The following is a 21,943-nucleotide window of genomic DNA, read 5'->3' as shown; positions in this document are numbered from 1 at the left end:
TTTTTTACTTTTCCTTTTAACCACTTAAGACCCGGACCAATATGCAGCTAAAGGACCTGGCCCTTTTTGCGTTTCGGCACTGTGTCGCTTTAACTGACAATTGCGCAGTCGTGCGACGTGGCTCCCAAACAAAATTGACTTTTTTTTTTTTTTTTAACCACCAGCTTTCTTTTGGTGGTATTTGATCACTACTGCCGTCTTTTAGTTTTTGCGCTATAAAAAAATGCAATTTTTTTTACTTTTATGCTATAATAGCCCCTCCCAAAAAATATATATATTCAGGTCTGGTATGGATTATAAGGGGAACTCCACCCCAAATAAAAAAAAAAATAATAAATGACGGAGTTCCTCCTAAAATCCACACTAGACCCCTTATCCGAGCACGTAACCTGGCAGGCCCCCCTATGTGAATTGGTAATAGGGTACATTGTACCCCTACCATTTCACCAAGGAAGTGTAAAGAAGTGTAAAAACACACACACACACACACACACACACACACACACACACACCGTGGAGAAAGTCCTTTATTAAAAAAATAAATAATCCAGCGGTGGTAATCCACTCTCGGTCTCCGTTCCAATGCTGTTGGTATCCTACGACGGGTGATCTCCTCTCCGCTGGTGTCCAGCGATGAGATCTCTTCACCCAGGTCCAGGATCCAGCGTACGCATCACCGTCTGTCTCCACCAAAGACAGCCCGGCGAATGACCCGGCTTCAGCCAGTGACGGCTTTTATGTAGGTGAGGGCGGGGCCACCCGTCACGTGACCCCGCCCCCTCTGACGCACCCATCACATCACTGGGGAAGCCTGGGCTCTCTCTTGCATCAAGGGGGGACAGGGGGTCACGTGATAGGTGGCCCCGCCCTCACCTACATAAGAGCTGTCACAGGCTGAAGCCGTGTCATTCACCGGGCTGTCTCTGGTGGAGACAGGCGGTGATGGGTGCGCTGGATCCCGGACCTGGATGATGAGATCCTCTCATCGCTGGACCCCGGCGGAGAGGAGATCACCCGTCGCAGGATACCAACAGTGTTTGATCGGAGATCGAGAGTGGATTACCACCGCTGTTTTTTTTTTTTTTTTTTTTTTTACAATTCATTACACTTTCTTGGTGAAATGGTAGGGGTTATACTCATGGTGGAAAATTTCCCTTATGCTTTTCTCTTTTAAAAATACTGCAAGTACAGAAAAAAGCAGGCAAATCGGTGTGGGGACCAGAGAAGATAAAATATAAGCCAATTTAAACTTCAACTGATGGGGTGTAAATTCTATGGGTTACCACCCTTCATGACTACTTGGCCTTTTAGAAATCGAAGCCCTAGATTTCCACTGATCATTTCACTTCTGACTTTGAAAAAATAGATTTTGTTCCCTTAACAGAGAAGGTTTTGTAATAAAGATCATCAGTATCGCTGTCTAAACCTTTAAAGTATATTTTCTGTGACCATTCTCAACGTCCAGAAGTGGCAAGTATGACCCTCAATAGTACTATGTTAGGTGCTTTATTATTCATGAATGATTATTTCTATCTTTTGATACAGAGTGCGAAATCCTTTTAATGTTCAGCATTTATTGAAAACCCGGACCCTGCCAGAAATATTTTTTTTTTTAATGGCCTTTTGACAAGCTTGTTTTCGTGCACTTTATCGCCGTGTAACCTTGTTATGATATATTTGATTGGGAAGCATTTGGCATAAAAACATTCAATCACCTTAATACAGGGCTCGGCAAAATGTGGGCACCCGGTCGCAATTGCGACAAGAAATGGTGACCTGGTTCCAGGGGAAGCTTAGGCCTGCAGAAAGCCGCAAAGCTGCGGCCTCAGTTGCCGGCGCGCACAGACACAGGATCTTCTGCAGGCCTAAGCTTCCTTCTTTGATCTGGTGCTATCTTGTGGTGGCCGTTGGCATTACAAGTTAAACAGCAATTCTAATGTGTTTTTCACTGTTTTTCACTGCTATCTCCTTCCCTCTAATTAGAGCCCCCAAACATTATATATATATATATATATATATATATATATATATATATATATATATATATATATATATAGTGAAAGAGAATTCTACGCTGAGTAAATTGATACTTAACATGCCACAACTTCAAAATTGCGCCCGATCGTGGAATGGCGACAAACTTTTACCCTTTAAAATCTCCATAGGCGACTTTTAAAAAATTCTACAGGTTGCATGTTTTGAGTTATAGAGGAGGTCTAGGGCTAGAATTATTGCTCTCACTCTACCAATCGCGGCAATCTCTCACATGTGTGGTTTTAATACCGTTTACATATGCGGGCGCTACTCACGAATGCGTTCGCTTTTGCGAGCGAGCTTGGTGGGACGGGCGTGTTTTCTGGCTCCTAACTTTTTTTAGCCTAGATTACAAGCAAATTTGTTAAACTCTGCCTTAATGTTTATAAAACATGGCTGGTAGTCTCATTAAAAGCTGCATTCCAAATGGCAATGTATGCATTTTTTATAGCACTGATCACTGTATAAATGACTGGTCCCAAAATGGCGTCAAAAGTGTCTGCCATAATGTCAGTCCTGATTTAAAAAATTTGATCTATAAATTTGACCTATAAAAAAAAAAATGCCATAAATCTATCCCCTAAAATATATAAAATGGGTAATTTATTATAGCAAAAAGTAAAAAAAAAAAACAGAGGGGATCAAATACCACCAAAAGAAAGCTCTATTTGTGGGGGGGAAAGGATGTCAATTTTTGTTTGGGTGCAGTGGCGCACGACTGCGCAATTGTCAGTTAAAGCAAAGCAGTGCTCTTTAGCAAAAACTGCTCTGGTGAGGAAGGGGGTAAATTCTTCCGGGGCTAAAGTGGTTAATGGGCATCTAAGGTGGTCTTCCAGGAGACGCTATATAAAGATTCTTTTAGATTGACTTCTTTAAAGCAGATGTTAAATCTGCTTATTTTATCATCCTTGGTTCCTTCCTATCCATAACTTGCTAATGTCTTAACTAAAACTTTTTTTTTTTTTTGATTGACCTCATTTTGGATGCAGTGATGTCATCACTTTGTCTTTGTGCTTCCCTATGCAATGCAGGCAGTTCATGGCTGGTGGGAGGGGCCAGCAGGATGCTGTACATGTCGTCCTGAAAACATCCCAGCCCCCCTCCCCCAGTACTTCTCAAGAGCCCCCTGCCCTGGTGGCAAGCATTGGGCTCGCTCTTGGAAGTTATGCCGAAAGTTGGGAATTGTTAGACAAGATGTATTTGCATGCAGATCACCCTAGGTAAACTTCACATGTGAAGCTGAGCCTCCATGATTCAAAGAACTAAAATAACAATGAATGCGGCAGGCCAGGGACAGTCGGGCTGGGGAGGAAATGGCTATATGATGCTGGACCTCTTGAGCCAAAAAACAAGGTTGGAGCCATGTGTCGGGTGCAGTGAAATCGGAGCAAACTGTTTGTCGTACAGGAGAGACGCCGGTACACGTGTGCGAAGCTGGAGCAACTTTAAATGTCACCAAGTGGTTTTTGTTCCTAAAACGGCCATATAACATAAAATACTGTTTGTTTCCCTTCATCCTTGTTGATGTCAGAGCCACATGGAAATTCTGAATATTCGTTCCTGAGCTGGACGCTTCTGCTTTTGAATGGAAAATGTCACTTTGTGGATATTGGATAAAAAAATTTCCAATTCCAGGAATTATTTTATATCCCTGAAAATTACTTGCATCTGACGCAAAGGGGTTCCTGAATTTTCCAAGCCAAATGTGTTGTATGTCTGTTATTTCCCATTCATTTAATTGTGCTGTGCAATCTCGACACACGTGTCATATTCATCGTTGTCTTGTTCCTTTCAGGTAAAAAGGCTGTAATGGACTCCAGCCCTTTCTTATCAGAAGCCAATGCGGAGAGAATTGTCAGGACCCTGTGTAAGGTCCGCGGAGCTGCCCTGAAGCTGGGTCAGATGCTCAGCATTCAAGGTGAGATGCCTACCAATGATCTCCTATGGGAAGGAACATTTACACTAAAGTTCTATTTGTAATTTCTACACCAAAAACATGTTCAAATCTTTCTTACACCTTCTTTGTAGGCCCAGAGTTCTTATACCTGTATTTGGTTCTTTGCTTCTACACGGATATTTCACCCCCTGGAAATGTTATCCGTTTTATAGTATTGGAAGGTTTTGTTGTAAATGGTCCTTAAATGTTAAAGTGGAAGTTCACCCAAAAACTCAATTTTTGACATTAGATTGAGGCTCATTTTGTGAAGCAGAATCGGGTGTTTTTTTTTAAAATCGAAGCAGTACTTACCGTTTTAGAGAGATGTTCTCCGCCGCTTCCGGGTATGGGCTGCGGGACTGTGCGTTCCTACTTGATTGACAGGCTTCCGACGGTCGCATACAGCGCATCACGATTTTCCGAAAGTAGCCGAACGTCGGTGCGCAGGCGCCGTATAGAGCCGCACCGACGTTCGGCTACTCGTGACTCGATGTATGAGACCGTCGGAAGCCTGTCAATCAAATAGGAACGCCCAGTCTCGAAGACCATACCCGGAAGCGGCGGAGAAGATCTCTCTCTAAAACGGTAAGTACTGCTTTGATTTAAAAAAAAAAAACACCCAATTCTGCTTCCCAAAATGAGCCTCAATCTAATGTTAAAAAAAAAATTTCCGCTTTAAGCTAGGTTCAGTATTGGACCCCTTTTGCACTGGGTCGCTTTGCGGGCGCTATAATGCTAAAAATGGTAACCTGAAACGGCCGTTGCTGTCTCTCCAGTGTGAAAGCCCTGAGGGCTTTCACACTGGAGCGTTGCGCTAGCAGGGCGGTAGAAAGTCCTGCTAGCAGAATCTTAAGAGTGATTTGCATACTGCTCCTGACCATTGAAATCCATGGTCACTGCGGCTATACTGCCGGCAAAGTGTGTGTGTGTGTGTGTGTGTGTGTGTGTGTGTGTTTTTTGCCAAAATTTTTACAATACTTAGTGTTTTTCATGGGCCAGGTGACTCAAACGTAACATGGGTGCATTGATGATTTGTTGATGCGTTTTCAAAGGGGAAATGCATTTTATTTTTTTTAACTTTTCAAAAATGCAGTATACACCTAATATATAATATTGATACACCATTGGTGAGGAATGGCATATTTTGGGGCGGGTAAGAAATTATCCCCTGACTTCTGATATTAAAATCTTCTTCTTTTTTTTTTTTTTTTTTTTTAAATGTGGCCCTAAACTCTTAGCCGTTATGAAGTATTTAATACTTGTGCTACTAGCCTTGGTACATTTAAAAATATATATGTATATTACATACACACCTTGGTTTGAGAGCGTTTTTAATTTTGTCTTAATATACAAGCGATGCCTTGATATAAGAGTAGTGTCATGTCACTAAGTGTAGCAATATGGTTACATTTAATGAAGGTACAACATTTAGCAACTTATTGCTACACTTGGAGGTGCCTCTCTTCTCTTTTATACTTAAAAAAAAAAAGAAAAATGCTTTGATATACAAGTGCTTTGGATTACAAGCATGTATCTGGAACTAATTATGGTCGCAAACCAAGGTTTTAGTGTGTGTGTGTGTGTGTGTGTGTGTGTGTGTGTGTGTTTATATTTAGTTCCGCTTAAGAGTAGGTTTCACAGCTGCCTCTCTATCCTATCACAGATGTATAGGCAGTTCTTACATTCGACCTGTCCGTGATTTGTACCCGTACTTCATGAGGAACATCCTTTCGGTTTACATCAGAAGCGATCTCTTGGTCTAGCAGGCGATATCTGGAGGGCTGTCAAGTAATAGGTGGAAAATACCCATCAGCATAATTAATTTGAGAGCGGATAACCTGTTCCAGGCATAGCAGTGTGGTTTATAGTCCAGGTGGAATGTTGTGTTGGGAGTGTGCGTTTCCCCGCCGTGTCCCTGCAGTCTGTGCAATGCTTCTTCATTATGGGTCCCAGTGCAACAGACGACACAAGACAGACTTAAAAACCCCCAGCGGAAATTACTTCCAATTACTCAGAACACCTTCCTGCTGTTTGGCTTTGATTCAAGATCCTGAATTCAACTTTCCTTACAGCTCATTACAAAGCCTTTTTTTTTTTTTTTTTTTTTTTTTTTTAGCAAATCTGCCTTTTCTATTTTAACAGGTCCTTTTTTAAAGCGAAACTCCATTCTATAAAAGATAAATCAATGCTGTTCTCCAATTATTACCTCATTAAATGTATCTAAATACAAGCAGTGTAATTTACTTGATTGTGATTTGGTATCCACCTCTAGCAGTCCCTGGACAGTAGAGCTCAGCCTGGAAGAGGGAGGAGCACCTGAATCCAATGCGTTGTGCTGCAGTGCTAGCAATGACCATGTTGGTAGGAGAGGAGAGCAGAGAGGTGAGATCCTCGGTCTGATGCTTCTCCTTTCACTGTCCAGTCACAGGCTGGCAAAGGGCCAAGACCTGCAAGTGATGCCTAACTGCAGCAGAAAATCTGGTCTCGTGTCCTGCCAAACAGTAGATCTGGGATAGAAGTGGCACACCTAAAGTTCAGTTAGTTTTATTCCAGTGTAAGGTCAGGTGAAAGCTCAATTAAGGCTGTCCAAGGCAGAGGTCAAATCGATTCAGATTTTGACCAAATCGATTTTACTCTTTTTTTTTTTTTTTTTTTCATAGGACTAGCGCTTTGCGGCCTCGCCTAAAAAATCCTGCCCCCTGCAATCCTGGTAAAAGGCCCCAAGGCCTAGGCCGAAGCCGCGGCCTTTTCCCAGGATCACGGCGAGCTGCGGGCAGGATTTTTTAGGAGAGGGCGCGGCTTCGGCTGCAATCCTGGGAAAAGGCCGCGGACTAGGCTGAAGCCACGCCCTCTCCTAAATTCTGCTCGCCATGATCCTGGGAAAAGGCCGTAGCATAGGCCTCGTGGCCTTTTCCCAGGATCGCGGCGGGCAGGATTTTTTAGGCGAGACTGCGGAGCGCTGGTCCTATGGGGGGAAAAAAAAAGTAAAATCTAAAAAAATCAATTCGGTCAAAATCTGAATCGATTTGACCTCCCAACACGATTCAAAACTATTTTTTTTTTTTTTTTTTCCCCTAGAACAGAATGAAATATTTTCCTTTTTTGGGGGCCAAAATCGCCCAGCTCTATTCTGTTCCTGTAAGAGTTCTTTATTTTTATTTTTTAGAGTTTATCCCTTGGGAAATTGTCATTCAGAAGGCCATAATCATACTATCGTTCCTCGGACAAAAAAACGTTGGCACGATTATTTTTTTTCTCTTTTCTCCTCATAGTGTGTACAAGCCTTAGTGGTGTTTTAAAACAAAAACATGTCATACTTGCCTCCACTGTGCTTTTTGTTTTGCACAGAGTGGCCCCGATCCTCCTGTTCTGGCGTCCCACAGCAGCTATCGCGGCACCCGCCGTATTGGATAACTCCCTCTGGGAAGCTCTCTCCCGAGGGGGTTACCTTTTGGGCTCACTCCTGAGCCATACACTTGGCGTCCATAGCCACCGAATGTATGACTCTGCCCTGGCGCCCGCGTCATTGGATTTGATTGACAGCACTGGGAGCCAATGGCGTTGCTGCAATCAATCTATCCAATCAAAGCCGGGACTCTGTGGAGTGAAGGACAGCGTAACGCGCCCATGGAAATTCGGGGCTCGGGTAAAACGGGGAGGGGGTTAGGGGACAGACACTGCAAGGTGTTTTCATCCTAATGCATGGGATGCATTAAGGTGTAAAAACACAAGGCTTTACAACCCCTTTTAAATGGCAACACATCTAATGTTCAGATTTGGACTTGTTTAGTAACCACCTAATCTTTCTGAAGCCCTGTGAATATAGCTATAATGATGTTGTTCACAGCTTTTATAAAGTGGATCAACTCTTCTTCCTGAGATCCTGGCGGGGGGTCCACCATTGTGCTCTGCTGTGATTCCGCTTTTTTCTGGTCTACTGGGCTCACTGGCTGCATACTTAACGATCTCCTTTCTGTGGGACTCGCGGTGCTCGGGGACGCTCAGTGTGTTCTGCCAGCTATGTGTTTTCTTGTATCTGTGCTCCGGATTCCTGTGTGATGGAGCGCAGTGACCTTACACTCGCAAGCTTTTATCAAAGCGGGTTCTTCCGGGAATCCGGACGGTGTATTGAGATGTGTTTTTCTGTTTTTCTTTTTATATTTGAATTAGTTGAGACAAAAGGAATTAAAGATGCACTTTAAGTAAAGGTTTTAGGACTGCTTTTGAAGTTTTGCCAATTCAGGGCACAGCAGGTTGACTTTAATCCTTCAGTCCTTTGCAACACATACTCCTCTTTCCTTTACTCGTCTTGTTGCAGCTGCTGAGAGGAGGGTTTTGGAATCTTTGACAGTGCTTGTACATGGTGCCATCACACGGGTGTCACATACTCCGCCATACCTGAAAGTGTATCATCAGGGATGAGCTCCGGTGTGTTCGCACACTCCACATGCAGAGCCCGCCAGGAAGTTGGCACCACGCTAATCACAGGCAGTAAGACATTTCCCGATCTCTGCAGCCGCGCATCGGGACAATGTCTCACTGCCTGTGATTAGCGTAGCGCCATGCCGACTTCCTGGCGGGCTCTGCACGTGGAGTGTGCGAACACGCCGGAGCTCATCCCTAATCATCATCTTTGGCAGCTAAATGGAACAGTAGGTATGTGAAGAGAAGGTATGTTCTGCCAGGAAGTAGGTTTAAAAGCAAACGTGCGTCACTGCTCTGTATGGGGGGAAAAGCAAAGGTTTGCCTTCAGTTTTCAAGCTAACAAACCAATGTGTGTTTTTTTTAATTTTTTAACAAATGAACTAGTGTACACATCTTGGCACAGCCAATTGGTGATGCCGCAACAGCCAGTGCTGGGCTTTCTTGTTATCTGTCATAAGAAAGCACAGCACTACTTGTGGTAGCGTGTGTGTAATTGAATAACACAAACTAATTTGGCTAAGGGGGAGGGGGGGTTGCTCTTGGTCATTTGGCAGCAGAACTTAAAGCGGTTGTAAACCGCATAAACTTTTTTTTTTTTTTTTAAACCTGCAAGGCAAAAGGCATAATCAGCCAGTATGCACCGCATATTGGCCGATTATGAAATACTTACCTCGGAACGAGGTGAGGAACACTTACCTGGTTCAAGCTGAGCGAGATGTCATCTTGCTCCGGCGTGTCTTCCGGGTATCGCCGCTCCAGCGCTGTGATTGGCTGGAGCGCCGATGACGTCACTCCTGCGCGTGCGCACGGGAGATTTTAATTCGGCAAGGTCCGGCGAATGCCGGTCCTTTAGCCGAGGATCCCTCCCTGCACATGCGCCGCTGCAATCAGCGGCGCATTGCGGGGGGAATATCTCCTAAACCATACAGGTTTAGGAGATATTCTTGATACCTACAGGTGAGCCGTATTATAGGCTCACCTGTAGGTAAAAGTGACAAATGAGGGTTTACAACCACTTTAATTTGATATTTGCAGTTCAGGCCTGTTTCATGACCACTTCCGTTTATGCTTTAGAGGTTGCCATCTGCGGGCTGCAAGTGGTTGAATTTAATTCCTTGGCGTGGAGTGCATGCGAATGTGCAGCCTCTCGCTAAGCCGCTGCATATGTGCATGCAATAGCGCAGATTGAGCTGTGCCAAGAGCGCTCGCCCTGCACCCTCCTGCCAGTTACCGGCGGGTAACCACCACCGTTTGCAGCTTGCAATCAGGTGTTTTCCAATTATGTGACCACCAATCGCTGTGGTCACGTGACCATAAGCCCTGCCTCTCTGCATTCTTAACCCCTTAAAGGGCTGACGGGAGCTGGCTCTATGGGGGTTAAAATATTAAATTTGAAATGTCCTCTGTGGTTGGTGTTTTTGGCTGTGCATCAATGTTGTCAAGTCTCTAGTAACACGGAGTACTTATCAAAACACCGGCAAGTAAAGAAGGTGCTGTGGGAAAGTATGCAGATTTTGGGCATGTTGTGGTCCCATTATAAGATCATTATAATTTATTTTGCCCTCTATAGGACAAAGTACATGGCATACTTTTGTCCCATGTTTGGTGCTCTCCAACTTGCCCCTCTCCCCTTCTGCCTTTTAAGGAAATGGCTGATTCATAGATGCAGCTTGTCTCCGTTATGAGCAATTTCCACGACCAGTGATGGCAAGTGGACTGCAGGGGGAGGGAAGACTTTGTAACAGAAGCTATGAATTTTCTGGAGACTGATTTACTGTTGTGTTGTAAATAGCCCCATTATTCTAGAATTGTAAATCCCTTGAAAGTCAAGTATATTAACAAACAACCGAGTTAGTCTGGCACACCACATTCTATGAAGCATATGGATTAGTCGGTTGTACACAGGCAACAAGCATGCAAGCAGTGATGAAATTCATTTGGTAGAAATTCAGCCTGCTGTGCAAATGGTGACAAAAAACTAAAATGATTTAAAAGCATTGGTTTATAAAGGTGTAAGCTTAAAAGAAGAAAAATAAAGGATCCATTCTATCTAGAATCGTTGGTTCTTCTCAAGCAGGGATATGCCATTACAGGACCTCCAGCTGTTGCAAAACTACAAGTCCCATCATGCCTCTGGGTGTCATGCTTGTGGTTATCAGTCTTGCTATGCCTCATGGGACTTGTAGTTCTGCAACAGCTGGAGGTCCGCTAATTGCTTATCCCTGCTCTAAAGATATTGCTGGCAAGCCTTCAAAGAATGTTGACGCTGAATATTTATAATGGATTTATGGGACATGGTGACCTCCGATGACCCCAGACAAGCGGCACATGGTGAAGGCCATTGCTTCCTTTCCTATCAGAATGTCTATATAATGCTTGAGGTTTTTTTTGCCTGACAATGTCTGCTGGAGTTGAACTTGGTGGGAGACAACCTGTCTTGTTCTAAATGTGACAGTCTGGATCCTATTGTGGAATGATAACCTCCATTGCTTCAGCTGTTGTGTCTAAATGTGGACATTGCTAAATTGTACCCAGGGCATATCCCAACCGGTGAAAGATGGGAATTGCCAACATTTGTTGCCTTTTTACGAGAGGGTGATGTGTCCTTCCCCGGCATTTGTTACATTTTTACAGAGTGTGATATTTCCATCTAGAGGTCAGCGGTGTTATTCTTCAGCTCAGATTCTTAAAGGGCAATTCCAGACAACAAGTGAAACCAATTCGAGATCTACTGTTGCTGTCCAGCAACCCCAGCAGCTGTTCTAAAGCGAGATTATTCACTTAAGTGACCTTAGTTCTCACTAATCCCTGCAGCCACAGACATGGAGCACCTTGCTAGGTCACTGACGGTGTGCTTCTGAAGGCTCTGCTTTTCGTAGGTTTCCTGTATGACTGTACACAATCCAACATCTACAGAAGGTTTGAATCTGATTTGAGAAATGGTGGGAAGGCTGCATTTGGTGTTTGGTAATGCATGCCCTGATTTACAATTGGAGTTTCCAAGTTTAAAGAGGAGTTCCACCCAAAAATGTAACTTCCTCTTAACCCACTCCTCTCCCCCTTACATGCCACATTTGGCATGTCATTTTTTTGGGGGGGGGGGGGTGGGGGCTTCAGGAGAAGGGGACTTCCTGTCCCACTTCCTCCTTCCGCCAAGGGGCTGCAAAGGCCATACGTCATATCGCCTTTTGGCAGCCCCTCCCTGTAGGCGATCGCCTGGGACACGTGACAGGTCCCAGGCGATCGCCTGTCCAATCGAGCAGCGCCGGAGCGCATGCGCAGTGCCGCTCGCGCATGCGCAGTGGGTGCCCCGCCGTAAAGCCGAAAGCTGTCACGGCCGGGTGCCCACAGTGACAATGAAGACGCCGGCCGGGAAGGGGGGGAGAGGAGCGGACCCCCGGCCGGCGCGTCGCTGGAGCAGGTAAGTGTCAGTTTATTAAAAGCCAGCAGCTACACTTTTTGTAGCTGCTGACTTTTAATAAACTTAAATGGGTGGAAAACCCCTTTAAGTTGCTGAAAAGAGGCTGCCCCAAGTACCCGGTGTCAGAGCTCAGTGAGATTTTCCCCACCGTTATGTGACAAAGCTCAGACCTAGCGATGGCACTGAATCCTGTGAGGAGCGGATCACGTGTCTCCATACATGGGGGGCGGGACACGACACAGGTATTTTGCAGTAGCGACCCCAGAAGGAGAAATGGCAGGGGATCACTAGACTATGAAGTGATGTTGCTGAACTACTGAGCAGGTATGCTGCCTTCCTGTGGTCCTTCTCCAGGTTTGATTTTTTTATTGTAGAGTGTCCTTTCTCCAAATGAATTTCTACAATCGCAGTGCTGCATATGGCAGTCCATAATTATGACAGTAAACAATGTATAATAATCGGCATTCCCACATAGTTGTAACGGAGGGTCGAGGAACCTCAGGAAATTGCGGGACGTGGGTTTTGAATGGAAAGTGAATATTGTAGGGCATGACCAATAAACTCTGTGCTTCGTGACAAGGCAATTTGGCCAGCTGCACTTAATTGCTATAATACATTGCCAAATACAAAGTTGGTTGTATTGGCCCTTTTTAACGTTTTATATAAAGAGACAAATTCATGAAAAATCAGAACATCTAATTTGCAAAGTGCAGCTGAAAAAAAAATTTGTCGTAAACCATATAAAGACTTGAGTATATCGGATGAGTATATCGGATGCACAATCTCTTTACATGTATTTAAAGGATTCATTTATACAGTAAAGGGGGGGAAGAGTTTTTGTGATCCCTTGCTGATTTTGTACACTTGCCCACTAACAAAGAAATGATCAGTCTATTATTTTATTGGTAGGTTTTATTGTAACAGTGAGACGGAACAACAAAACCCATTTCAAAAAAGTTATAAATTGATTTGCATTTTAGTGAGTGAAATAGGTATTTGATCTCCTATCAATCAGCAAGATTGTGTTAATGAACATCTGAATGATTCTGAGGAGAACTGGGTGAAAGGGTTGTGGTCCGATGAGACCAAAATCAATCTCTTTGGCCTCAACTCAGTGTTTGGATTAGGAGGAGAAATGCTGCCTATGACCCTAAGAACACCATCCCCACCATCTAACATAGAGGGGAAAGCATTATGCTTTAGGGGATGATGAACTGGGCCATGTCAAATCTTGGGTGAAAACCTCCTTCCCTCAGCCAGAGTATTAAAAATGGGTTGTGGATGAGTATTCCAATCTTGCCACCCAGTTAATCCAGCTCTGAGCAATCCTCTTTGTTTCAGTGTAATAAAACAGACTAACAGAGAAAAACCTTAGAGCCCATTCACATCTAGGCGACAAAACGCCAGACGCTTGTGCCGCTGGAGGGGAGAATTCCCATTGCTGTCTATAGAGATGGTTCACATCTCATAGACGCCGTACGCCTGTCGCCTGAAAAAAAGTCCCGGACTCTTTTTTTCAGGCGACATTGGCGTTCGGCCATTGACAGCAATGGGAAGGATTTAAAAAAAGATACACTATTCGCGGCAAAATACGCCGCGTACGCGTGGTTGCTTGTCGCGGAGGTGTGAATGCAGCCTTAGTCCGTTCCGCCCCCTTGCTGTGAGTGACAGTTTTTTGCATATGCCATGAACTAGCCTGGAGAAGGGCATTATTTTTTAATTCCCACTCCTTTTCTGAAGTCTTGTGGTTACTTTTCTGGGTTTTGACTAGTTATTGGTGGTGAAAGCAGAATTTAGTGTAAGGGGACTGTAGAGGTGGGCGGGGGAGTCTACTGACATCACGACTCCACCCACCAAGCTACAGACAACGGACCCAGCCACAGAATCTGCAGTTTTTCAGTTCTTGTAACAGACAGAGGCGAGAAATTTGACAGGTAAGGGTACATGCAGGAGGCATGTATTTACTTATAGATCAGCACTATGGCAGTAGTTTAGAAAGGATGAGAGTTGGGTTTACATCCACTTTAAAAAAAAAAAGCGCACATTAAGGTCATGGGGTGGCCTAGCCAGTCACAAGACCTTCTTCCCATAGAAAATGTGGAGGGAGCTTAAGGTTCGATTTGCAAAGCCTCAAACTTAATGACTTGGAGATGATCTGCAAAGAGGAAAGGAATCCTTCCAGAGATGTGTGCAAACCTGGTGGCCAACTACAAGAAACGTCTGACCTCCGATTACCAACAAGGATTTTTCCACCAAGTACCAGGTCCTATTTTGCGAAAAGGATCAAATGCTTATTTCACTCATTAAAATGCAAATCAATTTATACGTTTTTTTTAAAATGCGTTTTTCTGGATTTGTTTTGTGGTGGTTCTGTCTCACTGTTAAAATAAACCTACCATTCAAATTATATGCTGAGCAGTGATGGCATTAAAATCACCAGTTTAAAGTGGGCGTAAACCCTCCATCTGACTTTAACCTATAGGTAAGCCTATAATAAGGCTCACCTATAGGTAATTTTAAATATTGCCAAAATGTGCACAGTTTAGGGGATATTTACAGTACACACAGCTGGTGACGTCACCGGCACATGCAATTTAAAGGAACGGCCATTCATGCTGTTTCGTCAGTCCTGTGCCGTAAACGGCAGCTCCAGCGCACATGCATGAGTGACATCACTGCTCTGGCCAGTCACACAGCCGGAGTCCTCAAACCTGGAAGGAAGACCGGGTGAAGATGGAAGCGCCTGCAGCGATGACAGCTTGGTGCTGGAAGGCTTAATTTTTAGGTATAGCTCATATAATGTGTGAGGTATGCAATGCATGACATTACCTTTTCAGGTTAGGAAAAAAGGGTTCTCCCAAATACATAATGGCAGAATAGCAGCACACTGCTCGAGCCGGCGTGCGTAATGGCGTCATAACCTAGAGCCACTTTGATGTACTTTGTCACACAGGATGTCTTCAGGGGACACAACAGCTGTTGAATTCTGTTCATGATCTGTGACGACCATCCATACCTAGTACCCTTATAAACTGGGACAAATACAGTTTTATGTTTGCTGTAACTTGGCAGTGACACTGAATGTTGTGTCCCGAAGCTAAGAACATTCTCATTCTCTCTACAGATGATGCCTTTATCAATCCGCAGCTGCAGAAAGTATTTGAGAGGGTTCGCCAAAGCGCAGATTTTATGCCCAGCAAACAAGTTATGGTGAGTGTTGTATATTATCCACTTTCTGGTTTTCAGAATTCAAAGTCCCAGGTGTTGGGTGGCCAGTTTGCCTAAAATATAATTGACTTCAATTGTTTTAATGTGATATTACTGTATGAAATGGTAAAATCCTTGGTGTTAATACTGCAAAATGTTCAATCCTCAACAGAAAACCCTAAATGCTGACCTGGGACCCAACTGGAGAGACAAGCTTGAGTCTTTTGAAGAGCGCCCATTTGCTGCAGCTTCCATCGGACAGGTTCACCTAGCTCGCCTGAAGGATGGCAGAGAGGTTGCCATGAAAATCCAGGTTGGTTGGGAAAATTTGTAAAAAAAAAAGAGGGGGGGGGGGGGTGAATTCTGCAGATCATTAAAGTGTGTGTGTATGTATGGCGCAGAGAAGGGTTAAAACCCCTGACAGTGTGTTTGTTCCCCTGCAAACACCCCCCCCCCCCATCTTCCATTGGCAAGATTTACTTTACACTTCTTATTCTAAAGATGAAACCGGTAATAGGAAGTTTCTCCAAAGCGATCTGTTTCTTTGTGTAGTCTGCAGTTCTATAGGCACAGGTGCTCAGCCATATTTATTTCATTCATCGTTCTCTGTCCCATCAAGGGGGTTTGTCCTCACTTCCTGCCATGTTGACCAAACGAGAGATGAGGTTAATCTCAAAGGGGGTCGCAGATATAAAAAAAATATGAAAGGGGTTCTAACCCTTCTCTGCTCTTTACAAAACAAATAGATTTATTGAAGACAATCAAGGGGGAAACGGGTTACTGTGACCTTTTCACTGTCGGGTTTTTCTGTCTTTCTTTGCTGATCTGTAAATGTTTATCTGTCAACCTCTGGAGTTTGTGTCTCTATAATAAACATGTTTCTTGAATCCTGTTCAGTATCCTGGAGTGGCTCAGAGCATCCATAGTGACGTGAACAACCTAATGACGGTTCTCCACATGAGCAACGCACTTCCTGAAGGTAAAGGTTGTATTGGTCTGTCCTGTGCCGTGTGTCAGAACTTTGGTACTGGACTCTGTCCCAGTGTCACCCCATCCTCCTGACTTTTCTATCTGGATCAGTGACGCCACTAGTCCCACTGCTCATGCCATGGTGCTTGGTGTCCTGTTCTTTCTACTAAATATTGACGCTTTATCGCCATAACCTTTTCAAAATGACACCACCAAACAGCGATTCTACTCCCTCAATATTCACCTATTGTAGCTCGCTTCTCAGGGCCTTTCCTTTACACAGTCTATAATAAATACTGCTGCCAAACTCCTCCACCTTACCAATTGCTCAGTGTCTACCACCCCTCTGCCAATCTCTCCACTGGCTCCCACTCGCCCAAGGAATACATTTCAAAATTAAGAATAACATACAAAGCAATCTAAAATTCTGCCCCTGGCTACATTGTCAACCCCATCTTAAAGTGTAAAGTCAGAAGTTTTTTTTATCTTTATGCATGAAAATAAAAAAATCCTTCTGTGTGCAGCAGCCCCCTAATACTTTCCTAAGGTTTATCTAGATCCAGCGATGTTGCAAGATTGTCTCGGCTGCCTGGGACTCCCCTCCTCATTGGCTGAGACAGCAGCACGTGCGCTATTGGCTCTCCCTGCAGTCAATGAAAGTCAGCCAATGAGAGGGGGCGGGGCCAGGCTGCAGCTTTGTGTATGAATGGACACGAAGCTGTGGCTCTGCTCGGGTGCCACCATAGCTAGCTGTTTGCTGTGGGGGCACTCGACAGGAGGGAGGGGCCAGGAGCTACGAAGAGGGAGAGGAGGATTGGGGCTGCTCTGTGCAAAACCATTATGCAGAGCAGGTAAGTATAACATGCATGTTATAGCCAAAAAAATACTTTAGTATCACTTTAGTATCACTTTAGTATCACTTTAAATATTGCCCAATCTGTCCTCCGCTCTCTAGCTTCTTTGTTACCTACTCCCATGCCTGCCTATATTACTTCTCCAGAGCCTCTGTCCTTCGGAACCCCCTAGCCAAGTCTGTCTATATCTTTATTCATCTTACGTTTTTAAGTGATCCCTGAAAACTCCTCTTCAGAGAACCCCAACATGTTTTTACTTAAAATCTCAACTTTTACAACAAACTCGTCCCCACACAGCTATTGCCTTCTGTATCGCGTTCTTCTGGCTTGTAAACAATTATGAGCAAGGTCCTTTTTAAAGGTAAAACTATAGGCACTTTTTTTGGGGGGGGGGGAATTTGCCATCTGTGTCCCATTGGGGAGGTTTTCCATCACTTTCTGCTCCACTGTCAAAATAAAGTGTTAAGAAATCCCTGCAAATTAAGGGAATCTACAGAGGTCACCAGAACCAGAAGATTTTTCCCTCTATTAGGCCTTATGCACACAGCTGCTGTTTTTGGCCTTTTTTTTTTTTTCCTGCAGCCAATAATCTCCCCAGCAGTTATTTTATGTGTCCATGCACACATGGGCTGTTGTTGGCATTTTTTTCCAGGGGCTTTTCTGGCTGGAAAAAAAACAAAAAAGGAGCTAGTGGTTTTTAAGTGGCGTTTTTTGCGGCTGGAAAAACACTGCCAGAAGCCGCTTTTTTTTTTTTTTTTTTTGGCAAAACTATACTTCCGCAAAAGCTTATGGCTCAAAAATGCTAAACGCTACTGCAAAACTCATCCTACAGCCAACACTACTGGCATTTTTAATAACATCGAGTGTGCATAAGGCTTTACTGTTTTGGGGTCAACCCAAAATTTTAGATTTTCTTTTACTTCTGGTGGTTAAAACAGGACAAATGGGGTGAATCTCCCTAATGGGGGCACAGACTGCAATCAAACCCTGACTTAACTAATCGTTAAGTTTTGTAACTGGACTGTCCTGTTAAATAGAATGGTTGTCTATTCTGTACTGTTGAACTTCCATGTCCAAAGCTTCCATATTGTTCAGTGGTGTCATCAGTCATTACCATGCCAGGGAGGCTTGAAGGGCAGGTAGGGCAGAGGTTGACTTTTATACAGAAGAGATTGGCATCTCCACCACCTGGATATTCTGATCATTTTGATACCATATTGATTACTGGTTAACTGCTGCTTGGTCCTATTATTAAGTGCAGGCACCTACATGAAGTGTACATTAAATACATATTTGTAGAAGCCTTTGTCATGGCCAGAGTCCAACTTGTTTGCCTCTGCACCTCTATTGGTGCCAAAGCTTGTATTGGCCCTTTTTTTCCCCAGCACCAGCCTATTGGCCAATAAGACTATCCTCGATGGTGATGGCCCCGTAAGAGTGTGGGAATGTTATGGGCTAGTTTTGGTACTACCCGGCAGTGCCAATGTATTGTTTTATAAAAACGCCCCGGGATTTGGCCATAGCAAGAGACTTTCAGGTATGCAACTGTGTGCCTTTCTAGGTGTCTGTTGGCTATGAACCAGTATTTTTTATTAAGACAGTCTCTTTAAAGCCTTTTCTACATGTGCATGCTACGATGTATGCCTGTGTGAGGGCTGTGATTGCCCACACAAGAATGCAAAGGTGTTTTGTGCAGGCAGGTCCCATTCATGTCAGTTGGAGTGCAGTGGGTGCACGGACATAGCCACTGCTCCCAATTTGAACGCCATATGTGTGCGGGTGCATGGCCCCGAATGCAGACATTGTGCATTCAGGATTGTGTACCCCAATCGAAATAAGTCTGCCTGCACTGGGATGCACAGCTGTGTGTGGGTAAACAGTCCTTACAGGGGTGTGCACTGTAGTATGCTCCTGTGAATGAGGCCTAATACATACAACAGTGTTTATACATAGTTTATACATGTATAATACAGTAGGTTACCATGGACTGTTATAGAGCAGCTGTATAATATAGCAGATATCTAACTGCATTTCTAGCAAAGTGACTGTCTTTTTCCTAGGCCTGTTTCCTGACCATCTGATTGAAGTCCTGAGCAGAGAGTTGGCCCTGGAGTGCGATTACAAGAGGGAGGCAGCCTGTGCCAAAAAGTTCAAGTAGGTCCTCACGCTGTGGCTTTCACTGACATATGAGTGATGTCCTATATGCCAAAGTGCCGTTTATCACTGTCTGGTCAGGGGTCAGGCCATCCTAAAAGTAATATTTCAGTTAGTCTGGGGACTTTTGGGGGGATCTGTCAAATCATCCTGTCATAGCCTCTGCCCTGTTATATAGTGAATAAATGGAGCGGTGCTTAAAAACCCACAAAAAGTGCTTGAATACAAATTTTATAATGTATATGTTCTATGCAGTCCGCGCTTAGGATGGGAATAGACTGCTGCCTCCCCTCAAATCCCTGTTCCCAGGGACTGATTATTTATAAACCTACACAAATGATAATCCTTATCCAAAGGATCCCAATTTTATTATTATAAAGGAGTCGTCCTATTGTCAGAATACTAAGGCACAGCAGGGAGGACTCCTCCATCCACTTCGATTGTGTGGGTAAAAAAATACATAAATTGAAATAAGTGAAAGCATATCCGTGTGCCCCAGAGCATGGTGTGCAAGCTTTCCCTGATGCCAGTCCAGAGAGCTAGTAAAGAGCAGATCGCCGCTACTCCCGTCCAGCCCAGGTGAATAAATAAGGTGCGGCTTCAGCCATCCTTATTGATCACTTGGGCTGTTCAGGAGCAGTGGCGATCTGCTTTTCTTGCGCTCTTATGTTTACAATCCTGTTTTTACAAATCTAAATCCATTGTCGCTCCATTCTGTGTGTTCAATTTTTTTTTTTTAGCAGTGTATAGGGAAAATATTTCATATATAGCCTCCCAAGAAGGAAGTGAGCTGTGCAGATTATGATTTCTTCTGGTCCGGTATGAGGCGTGTAAATCTGATCTGATGTCTTTTTCTGGCACAGGGAGCTGATGAAGGACCATCCGTTCTTTTATGTGCCCGGTGTTGTAGATGATCTGTGCAGCCAGCATGTCCTCACTACTGAACTGGTGTCCGGTTTCCCTCTCGACCAGGCCGAGGGCCTCAGCCAGGAAACTCGTAATGAGGTAATGTGCTTTTAATGGGCGATCTGAGGACGCTCCAAGAAAGTGTTTCCAGGACATATCAAGTGTGCATTATTTTTACTGATAAATAATTGACTGGGTTTTAATTGGTTTGTCTCAAAGGTAGGGTGTGGGGTGTTCGGACCAGTGAGCTGGCGCTTTGGAAGGTGAAGGTGGCTGAAGTGTGTTGGAGCGATACAAAGCAGGACTCCAGGCAGCTGTAAAAGACACACAAATTTCAGTAAAATGATGGCCTCTATAATCCAAAAAAAAGTGTGGTACAGCACTTGCCATATATACTCGAGTATAAGCCGGCCCGAATATAAGCCGAGGCACCTAATTTTACCACAAACGTATTAACTCGAATAAGGCTAGGGTAGGAAATGCAGCAGCTACTGTAAGTGCAAAAGAGGGTCAACAATGCCCATTTGCAGCCTCCCTGTGCCAATCTGCATACCTGATCTCCGTGTCATGCAGTCAGATGGCGGCCGTCCAGTGTAAAAAAAAAAAAAAAAAGTGTCTTGTCTGTGATAGGCGGAACACTCGGTTTCCCAGTAGTGAGTCAGTATTCTGTCTATCACGGACGAGGGGGAGGCATGGCTTTTTTACACTGGACGGCCACCGTCTGACTTTATGACAAAGGGGCTGATCAGGTATGCAGATCAGAGAGATTTGAGTTTAAGCCGAGGGGGGCTTTTTCAGCACAAAAAGTGTTGAAAAACTCGGGTTATACTTGAGTATATACGGTAATTAGAAGTGCACCAGCACTGGGTTTCTTGAATCCCCTTGCGAGGGGTTCTGTGTAAGTTCACCTTACAGATTTTTCTGTAAAGGTGAACTTGGCCTTTTTAATGAAGCTCTGTAATTAATAATACATGATATTAAATGTATTTAATATTAAATGTAGACAGCGCAAGTACCTAATTTTTGACCTGGTATCGGTCTGTTGCAGTCCATGCACAGCAGAGCTTGGACTGAGTGACGGAGAGATGATCTCATCACTCTGCTGCTTCTTCACTGCCCAGTCGCAGGCTGTGTGCAGAGCCATGGCAGTCTGGGCTCCAAGCGAATTGAAGGATGCTGGCCATCTGGAGATTAGTCCGCTGTACTGACACATACATCATGCACACCCTGTTGTCCCTATCAGGAATCCGGCCCAGAGCAAGGATATGCTGCCAATGCTAAAATAAGTGCGTGTAGTCAGAAAGTAACTGAAAGAGGCCGGAGGAGATCAGCAGCTCACTAAGATGCAAACAATTATGTAAAGTGGCAATAACTGTATTTTTATTGCAAAACAAAATGGCAGTTTGATACATAAAAAGAGATTTACTAAAACTGGTGCACAGAGAACCTGGTGTAGTTGTGCAGAGTAACCAATCCGTGTCGAGGCTTAATTGAACAAGTTGAAATTAGAAGCTGATTGGTTACCTTGCACACCTGCACCAGTTTTAGTAAATCCTCCCCCCCCCCCCCCCCCCCCCCCCCCCCCCCACCAAAGTGCTTGGCAATTTTGATTTCATCCAGTTGAACTTTAGATTAAGAAAGAGCTCCGGTGTGTTCGCAAACCCCACGTGCAGAGCCTGCCAGGAAGTCAGCGCTGCGCTAATCAGGCAGTGAGACATTTCCCGATGCGCGGCTGCAGAGATCAGGAAATGTCTCACTGCCTGTAATTGGCGCAGCACTGTGCCAACTTCCTGGCGGGCTCTGCATGTGGGGTTTGCGAACACGACGGAGCTCATCCTTGCTCTGCTTTTGAATTCTTCTCTGTAGACTTAAAAATAAGTAAACTAAAATGAATGTAGACATTTTTTATTTATTTTTTTCATTTTTTTTATTTTAAAGGTTTTGATAGAGTAGGGCAGCGTAATACTATTTTTTTTAAAAAAAAATTTACATTTTCGTTTACTGTCTGTAATTTCCTTTTTGATTTCTTGTACCTGG

At 44.2% G+C, this 21,943-nt stretch overlaps 1 protein-coding gene across 2 annotated transcripts in view; it reads left to right on the top strand.

Moving 5' to 3' along the window:
- The window catches only part of COQ8A (coenzyme Q8A), a 72,709-nt gene that overhangs the window by 43,894 nt on the left and 6,872 nt on the right, over window positions 1-21,943 (top strand). For both annotated transcript variants that reach the window (XM_040351333.1, XM_040351334.1), the window contains exons 6-11: window positions 3,830-3,952; window positions 14,941-15,026; window positions 15,196-15,336; window positions 15,921-16,002; window positions 18,907-19,000; window positions 19,864-20,005. In XM_040351333.1, the coding sequence (XP_040207267.1) occupies window positions 3,830-3,952; window positions 14,941-15,026; window positions 15,196-15,336; window positions 15,921-16,002; window positions 18,907-19,000; window positions 19,864-20,005 (668 nt within the window). The remainder of the gene's footprint in view (window positions 1-3,829; window positions 3,953-14,940; window positions 15,027-15,195; window positions 15,337-15,920; window positions 16,003-18,906; window positions 19,001-19,863; window positions 20,006-21,943) is intronic.

The sequence above is a fragment of the Rana temporaria genome, chromosome 4 (genome assembly GCF_905171775.1).
Source record: "Rana temporaria chromosome 4, aRanTem1.1, whole genome shotgun sequence".
NCBI lineage: Eukaryota > Metazoa > Chordata > Amphibia > Anura > Ranidae > Rana > Rana temporaria.
This window is presented reverse-complemented; position numbering and strand designations above follow the sequence as displayed.